We start from the raw sequence: 8,996 nt of genomic DNA on the forward strand, positions 1-8,996 counted from the left end.
ATATATTCGTCGTATCCTCTGGTGACCCTCGGGGAATAGTTAAACTTCTTTTATTTACGCCTTTGTTGTAAACATTTTTAAATGTGTTTTCTGTTTTAAAAGTTTACCAACTACGTATACAATTGTTTGATTGGGGTTTCCTTTGTTATAATATTTAAATAGGTGTTCATTTAATTATAATGATTAGCTTATCTTTTATGAGTTGTAGGTAATGACATACATGTATCAATTATATTGTGTAATACCTTGTCCAAAAAAGTAGCAACCACAAAATGAAACATGGTTATAATTGGATTTATATTGAAATCTGCAGTGTAAAGAAAGGTGTTTACTGATTTTTATAGTTCGTTCTGATGTTGTACTGTTATACCATTGTCCCAGGTTAGGGGAGGGTTGGGATCCCGCTTACATGTTTAAACCCGCCACATTATTTATTTATGTGCCTGTCCCAAGTCAGGAGCCTGTAATTCAGTGGTTGTCGTTTGTTTACGTGTTACATATTTGTTTATCGTTCATTTTTTTACATAAATAAGGTCGTTGGTTTTCTCGTTTGAATTGTTTTACATTGTCTTATCAGGGTCTTTTAAAGCTCACTATGCGGTATGGGCTTTGCTCATTGTTGAAGGCCGTACGGTGACCTATAATTGTTAATGTCTGTGTCATTTTGGTCTTTTGTGGATAGCTGTCTCATTGGCAATCATACCACATCTTCTTTTTTATAGTATAAAATGTAATAAACCACAAAACTGTTGTTTGTATCAAATCGTCGGTCATTTCAACAAACAAACAAAAATTCAGTTGAATGCGGGGGCTTTTAACAATCTTATATTCTGAGTTTACTGATTCCTTTTTTTATTTTAGAAAAAAAAAAACTAAAGTTTATATAGAAACCTGTATATTAATTCAGTTGAATGCCTGCAAAAACAAAGAAATTATGCAATGTGGTTGCTTCTTTCACATATTTTAAGAACTACGAGTTTGGTCGTTACTTAATTGTCTAATCGTATTTCCGTTTATTGTTACCACATTGAATGAACTGAACTCAGTTGAGTTCCAACTCCTATTTCACCCATGAATAATCCCTTTCACCTTTATATATAATCTATTTTTGTAGGTTTGTATTTTTAAACATTCCCAAATATAATGCAACATGTTTTCCATATGAATGAAAATAAATGAAGAAACGCCTTTCTTGGAAAAGTATTTAAAAATAAAGGATCGGTAATCTCCCGAAAAAAATTATTACAGAATAGCATATATATAATGCCCCACCTTTAGATATAGTGTATTTCATTCACAAAAGGCAACCGGAACTGCTAGCATCCGGCAATGGAATTAGTTATGGTAAGTCTTAATTTTTATTTTATTTTTCTAATACATCTGTCGATATCTTGAATAAAATTACGTATTATAAAATTATAATGCCCATATCAATCATAAATTGTCATGTCTTAAACATATATATATATATATATATATATATATATATATATATATATATATATATATATATATATATGGTGGCGTTAAAAAGTAAATTGAATATATTAAACGTTTCCTATAAATAATTTGATTAATAATAAATATAACGAATTTATAATTTTGTTCATACATCTTATTATTATCTTGATTGAAATTATGTATTATTATATAATTTCTTTTGTCCAAAAATATATTTTTAAATACAAACGGTAATACAAGTAAATAAACTTAATATTTAAAGCGTTTTACACCAATACCTGAAATAGAAATAAATAAAATCAAGGTTGATGGTGAAATATTGATTAGGAAGACTTGCTTAAAATTAGAAAAGTTTTACAAGTGCAACACAACATTCCCCTTGTGTGTACTGTATTCATCACATTGACAAATTCAGACATCAATCTACCAACTAGTAGACTTAATAGAATAACATACCAACATGATAAGAATGACTTACTGCATGTAGTTGTCTTTATGTACAACACTGTAGGTACCATGTTTTATATTACCTAGGCTACTTTAATTTTTAGAGGTTACACGTATTTTTCATACCAGCATATTAAGTATCTTTCCATCTTTGTTTTCTTAACTGATTTAAAATGTTTATTGATTTTTGTCCCTTTTTATGTTTTTCATATTAATGTCAATTGGATCGAACATGCAAAGCTCCCAGTCAGGTGTATATACATACTTAAATATTGATGGTCTTCGGATGTTTCTGCTCTTTGGTCGTGTTGTTGTCTCTTTGACACATTCCTCGTTTCTATTCTCAATTTAACATAAGGTATGACCTTATTATATTCTCCTTGAAAATATTTTTTTTCGCTTGTCAGGTTAACAAATTCAAAGGATATTTGAAGCAGACAAAAGTTTTAAATATTCATGTATGTAATGGTAACTTTTATCGTTCAAATATTAAAAAAATTATAAAAACAATTGTGATAACTTACAAACCTGTTCATGCATTTTTCATTGGTATTCAAGGCAAAATAATTACCTAAGATACCTGGGACGATATCATGTTGTAAAGAAACTTTTTTGTGCACTTATTGTACCTAGAACTTATTAACCCGGTATAAGTCTTTAAGGTGAGGTTCAATTTACTAAAAGATAATCGGGCATGACTTATTACATTTAGACACGCCTTCTTAGAATGGTTCTATTTGTGTACACAAATTAATAATAGTACTACTCAGCATATGCGTATTTCTATTTAAACTACGTGTATATCAATTTAATGAAATTCTTTTACCCTAAACAAATAATCTTTTGGTTTAAAGGATGTTACATTCATAAAAAGTACACATATCAGATTAGAACTTATTTGCATACAACATACATACATATTAAGGAATAGAAATAGAACAGAACAGATTAATGTATATCATTTGACTAAAAGCACGTTGGTCCTTGCCTCTGTGTCTTAGTGAATTTTGTAAAAGGGAAATATGTTTTTTTGTTTCATTAAGTCACAGAAAAGATATAATATGTAAAACAGATATAACATGTGCTTTTTGTAAAAACAAACATTAACAGGAAATGTGAGGTGTAGGTCCTAGGATGTTGATGATGATAATCAATGACGTAAGATGGAAATTATATGGTGTAATTACATATTACAAACTCTTCCGTGTTCCCGTTGGTATCTTCGATGCTACCCAAGCATAACTCAAGTGAACATTTGATGTAAGGTATCGTTTAGATTACAAGTCTCTTAGGGTGAAAACACCGCAAAAGTTGCAGAATGATGGCAAAAGTTATATGCGTTTTCGTATGTGTTGGTGGGTAGCTGTCTCATAGGTTTTGTGAGATATTGTTTTGCTAATATATTAATCGTGCATAGCTATTCCTCGAATTAAGATGATTTTAAATTTAGTCAACACGTATTCCAATATTTTTGTTAAAATACCAATTGATTTCACGGATTTGAAAAATACAATTCTTTACCTTATTATTGACTCCTACTACTGTAGACTGTTAGTTTTGTTTTTTTCTAAATTCATTTGTTTACATTTTAGGAAATGAAACAAAAGCTTTTTAACTTCGATTGTTCTCAACTGTTTTTGGCCATAAGAAATACATTACTTATTATGATACATGTTGTGCTTATATTGCAGTGCTTTTATTCGAACATTTAACATTGACTATTACTTAAAATTTATCATTTGAAATAAACCCTATGCTACGACCGGTTTCAAGCGGTTCTGTTCAGAATATCATGAAGGGAACAGCATACATATAATAAATGAAACTACTTGTATGTGTATAGTAAATAGTTATGACAGTTTACAAAATGTAGAATCATATTTGTTTTAGCCATCTTACTGTGTAGGTTGAAGCAGCACTTATCCGTCTTATATTGATAGCAAGCATGTATGGCATACTCATATTGCGCCGGGTATCTTTGATGAGATCTTATAATCATTTGTTCAATACCAATGCTGGTAGAGGTTTCGTTGTATGGAGCGTCACCAACCTAGTAATATCTTTAATGCATACCTTACCTGTATGCTATATTATTCGAAATACTAACTTGAATATGTTTTATCAACACCTACATGGCTAGTCTTATATGTTTTCTGTTTTAACTGCTTTTGAACTTCGTGTTTAATTTGGCGTTGATGTTTTTTGATATAGCGCCACTGGTGAATTGATGAAGTCATTACATTAGTTGATTGATTGATTTTAACTCCATTTTTGACACTATTGTGCTACTTCCTGGCCGTCAGCTCATTTGTGTTGTGTGGTTGAAGCTGGAGTAATAAATACAAAGAAAGCAGAATCTTACTCAAATTATCGCACGAATCTTCGCTGCTTTTTTTAGAAATTATGCCATTTTCTCGGTTTTTGTTTGTTCTTACTATTCGATGAAAGATATTTGAAAATCTCCTTATATCACCGTTTTTTTTTTATCATAAGAATATTAAGAATACTGAGATTTACAAAACGTGCATTTCTACAAATGCACATGATCTCAACTTGCTGTTTATTTTTAAATAAACAAAACGTTTGTATATTAATTTAAACGATACATTCAAAAAGTCAATGATTAAATAAAACCATAATCTGGTACATGAAAAGATCATACAACGGAAATATGTTTTTGTGAATATCATACATATATGTTATTTCGTGTACATTTTCAGGCTTTAAGTGCTGTTCTCTGTATCGTATATGGACTGATTAGTACCGTTGTTTGCTTTCATTGTGATGAGAATGCTGCTCACTGTTTTACATCACTAGATATAAAATCCGCTTTTACCATGATTGGCGAAGGAAAAATAGGTCAAGTGTACGTAAAGGATCGGGCAATTTATTCAATAAATACAGCAATAAATGGCCCCGTCTTTATAGATGATATAATAACTGCTGACGGTTGGAATCATACAAGACATTTAATTACTGCAAATGGATCCATGCCCGGACCATCTATCATCATTTACGAAAACCAGAAAATAACAATTCTAGTTAGAAACCATATGATTAATGAAGCTGTAACTATTCACTGGCACGGTATTGACCAACTTGGATGGCCAGCAATGGATGGTGTGGCATTTGTTTCTCAATGTCCGATACTACCAGGACAGACTTTTAATTACACCTTCCAACCGACATTTGGTGGCTCCTACTGGTATCACTCACATGTTGGTAATCAACGAGATATGGGCATGTACGGTGCATTTATTGTTCTCAGAAAAAGGGACCCAGTACCGTTTGAATTGCAACATATTGTACAGATACAAGAATGGAATCATCTGTATAACGCAATGGACCTGCTGTATGCAAATGTTAAAGATGAGGTTAAATCTCCAAATTCTATTTTGATCAATGGAAGAGGAGAGTTAAAAGATAACCTTGCACCTCTAGAAATATTTCCTGTTAATAAAGGGGATCGATGTTTGTTTAGACTGATAGGTGTTGGTTCAATGCACGTACTCTTGTTTTCTATACATGGTTTAAAGTTAAATGTAACAGAAACCGATGGTTTTGAGGTTGTTCCTACTGTCGTTGACAAAATCATTATATATCCTGCTGAACGTTATGATTTTGAACTCGATCTGGATTATGCAGAGGAGGGAATATATAACATTACTGTCAGCATCCTCTCGTCCAAAAAACTAACAATTAAACCGTATATTGGACTTGGGTTTCTTAATGTTTCTAACAGTAATAATCTGCCAGCAAAGGTTTACGGACATAATATTAAAAGTCGAGTCCTAAATTGTCCGTTTCAAACCTACCCTCACGAGGAAGACATAATTTGCGTTCCTGTGAATGAATTGAAAGACAGGGGACTTGTAAAAGATGAAAATTTTTTGGCTTTCAAGACTACACAAGAGTCAACCGAAACAGCATTACATTTCTTAAATTTCGGTTTCCCAAAAGGTGATTCATCCATAAATGGTCGAATATTTCGTTGGCCAACCGTATCCGCTCTTACACAGCCATCTGAGGTTGATAGTGACTGTAGTAAATGTACTGATGAAGAAACTTGTCACTGTAGCCATTCACTTAACTTAAAAACTGGGTCAGACATCATTATGGTTTTACTTAATCTTGGTACCGGAGCTTTCATTTCGCATCCTATTCACATGCATGGCCATACTTACAAAGTTCTTAAAATGGAATTTCCCAAGGTTTCCATTGACGGAAATTTTACTTTTACAGAAGATATAGAATGCAGTAATACACTTCCGAATATCAATAGCAGTTGTAATAATGCACGATGGAGAAATTCGTCTTGGAATGATTACAATAACATCCCTGGTATTAATACAGTTGATGCTGTACGCAAAGATACAATAGTGGTACCATACGGAGGATATGTGATAATTAAAATAAAAGCTGCTAACCCAGGCGTGTGGTTCATGCACTGTCACATTGATAAACATATGGTGGAAGGTATGGCATTAATGCTGAATGAATCTTTCGAGAGGTCTGGCCAACAAATACCAAATGGATTACCAACATGTCACAGCTATTTGACGGAAATGTCTGGTAAACTTAGCGCAACGTCTGCATCTCAAACAAGTTCTACAACAGGTATGATAATGTCTTTTGAAACATTTATCGGGAAGCCAATTTGAATTTTTTGCAACCTGCTTTAACAAATCAATGTTATCGCAATATACATATAAGTACCTTACTCTTAGATTCATGTTAATCAAAGGCTCATAATTGTTTTCTGTAAAACCTTTTTCTTACATTCGTAGTTTTTTTGTAAAATAAGAAATAGTTCTAATGATCATCAGTATAATTAACAGAAGAAACAACTATAACATTGTATTAGCTAAATAAAGGTTATATATTTAAAGCAGTGGTTGTACAATGTAATAATTTACAAGTGTTGATAATCTATGCTTGAATTATATATTATTGGGTTTATTTACAACCACTGGGTCGATATAATATAAACTGTGTTTTATCATTTGATTTTGCCATTTAATTAGGGACCTTCCGTTTTGCATTTTTCTCGGATTCACTATTTTTGTAATTTTACTTTTTACTGTTGAACTATTAGGTCTTTTTGAAAAAAGAAATATGCGTTCTATGGTGTATAACTTTTTTTCAATCAATGAACAGAGCCTCGTTTTCAATTACATATGAATCAATTGGATCATGTTTAGTTTTTTTATTCTTTTTATTTCGTGAAAAACACTTTGGCGGATATTCGAGCGTGTTAGAATAAGAACCGCTCGTTTTGATTTGAAAAAAAAAAACAATTGTTATTAAAACATTGGTAGAAGTACAATTCTTAATTCGATGAAAAACTGACAAGACCATTGAAAGATAAGACCGCCATTCACATACCTACAACGAAACTAAACACTGAGTAACACAAAAATCATACAATCTTCCGGGATATCTAAGCTGGTTTATATAAATAGTCATACACTACTAACATAAATGTGGTCTAAACAAAAAGATAAGATCTTTTCTGTTTAATCAAACAATTAACGTATTTCTTAACATGTGTCATATGTTCACGAATTTCAATTCTTGAAATACCAACATTTAGTTTCCATTTATTCATAATTCTTATTTACAAATGAATTAAAATCATATTTGAAAACGAAAAAAAAAAAAATGGTTAGTTGGCGAAAACACCTTGACGGACAATACTGTGACTTTTGCAATTACTTATGTTAATATTATTTCATTGTTATTATAGATTCAACAACAAATGTATTATACGCTGTTGTCGGTGTTTTGGCAGTTGCTGTCCTATGTTAATATTATTTCATTGTTATTTCAGATTCAACAACAAATGTCCTGTATGCTGTTGTCGGTGTTTTGGCAGTTGCTGTCCTACTGTTGATTGGTTATATAATTTGGAAAAGGAGAACAGCCTCAACCGCCTCCAATAATATAGAAATGTCACCGCCGAGTACTTAGAATTATTTTACAATTAGCGTTAACAGACAATTTCTCTCTTTTATACAATGTACATGATGTATTGTGCTGGCTTATCTGAATATTTCTTATTCTATATATTCTTACAAATGATACATGTTTATCTATTAATTAAAAAAATAAATAATGCCAAGTATATCTCTATTTATTCTAAAACAAGATAAAAAGTGATATTCAAATTCATTGATTTTGAAAATGTAGAATAAAGGCAACAGTAGTATACTGCTGTTCAAAATTCAAAAATCGATAGAGAAAAAACAAATCCGGGTTACAAACTAAAACTGAGGAAAACGTATCAGATATAAGAGAACTACGACACAAAAGAGACACAACACCGAAACGTAATATTACTATGGTCATTTTAATAAATATCCTGTTGACAAAACTTTTGATTATTCGAAAAACTAAAGATTTTCTTATCCCAGGAATAGATTACCTTAGCCGTATTAGGCACAACTTCTTGGAATTTTGGGTACACAATGCTCTTCAACTTTGAACTTGCTTGATGTCATAACTATTTTGACTGAACGTCACTGATGAGTCTTATGTAGACGAAACGCGCGTTTGTCGTATTAAATTATAATCATAGTACCTTTTATAACTATTTAGACCACTGGATTAATGTCAGTGCTGGTGGACGCTTCTTCACCGAGGGTATCACTAGCCCAGTAGTCAGCACTTCGGTGTTGACAGGAATATCAATTATATGTTCATTTTAATAAATTTTCTAGTGACAAAACTATGAATTATAATCCTGGTACATTTGATAACTATTTACTAATAAGCCCACTTAAATACATATCATTATAATTGTTATTTTGCTAGGTTGAAACTTCTGTCACCTGAAAAAAGTCACACACGCACAAAGGGTAGTGGCTGTATTAATTCAGTCTAGTTATCTATACCCTGTGTTGGTCGTTTTTGTCTACTTCTGATGTATTATTTTCAAAAGAGTCATATATAGATTGCTGTAGAGTCTGTTTTGCTATTTAGTTTTAGCCATTAACGGCCAATCGAGCTTTTCTCATCATTTGACGGTCGTCGTCGTTATCATTTACAAAATTACTGAACCTTATTTTACAAAGCTAATCAATAATATT

The 8,996-nt window shown here is 31.6% G+C and overlaps 1 protein-coding gene across 1 annotated transcript; it reads left to right on the forward strand.

Annotated features, from left to right (window-relative positions):
• The first annotated feature begins 1,265 nt into the window (after positions 1-1,265).
• On the forward strand, positions 1,266-8,024 carry LOC143051389 (uncharacterized). The gene is made up of 3 exons (XM_076224311.1): positions 1,266-1,344; positions 4,629-6,525; positions 7,739-8,024. Exons 1-3 carry the CDS (start codon positions 1,330-1,332, stop codon positions 7,876-7,878), a joined length of 2,052 nt encoding a protein of 683 aa, XP_076080426.1. The 5' UTR covers positions 1,266-1,329; the 3' UTR covers positions 7,879-8,024.
• The last annotated feature ends 972 nt before the right edge of the window (positions 8,025-8,996 follow it).

This window comes from Mytilus galloprovincialis, chromosome 11 (assembly GCF_965363235.1).
Source record: "Mytilus galloprovincialis chromosome 11, xbMytGall1.hap1.1, whole genome shotgun sequence".
NCBI classification, from domain to species: domain Eukaryota; kingdom Metazoa; phylum Mollusca; class Bivalvia; order Mytilida; family Mytilidae; genus Mytilus; species Mytilus galloprovincialis.

Bases quoted from the DNA above. Each gene is read 5' to 3' on its own strand.
- LOC143051389 (XM_076224311.1), top strand. The intron at 6,526-7,738 runs GTATGATAATGT...TTGTTATTTCAG, and splicing joins TCAAACAAGTTCTACAACAG to ATTCAACAACAAATGTCCTG.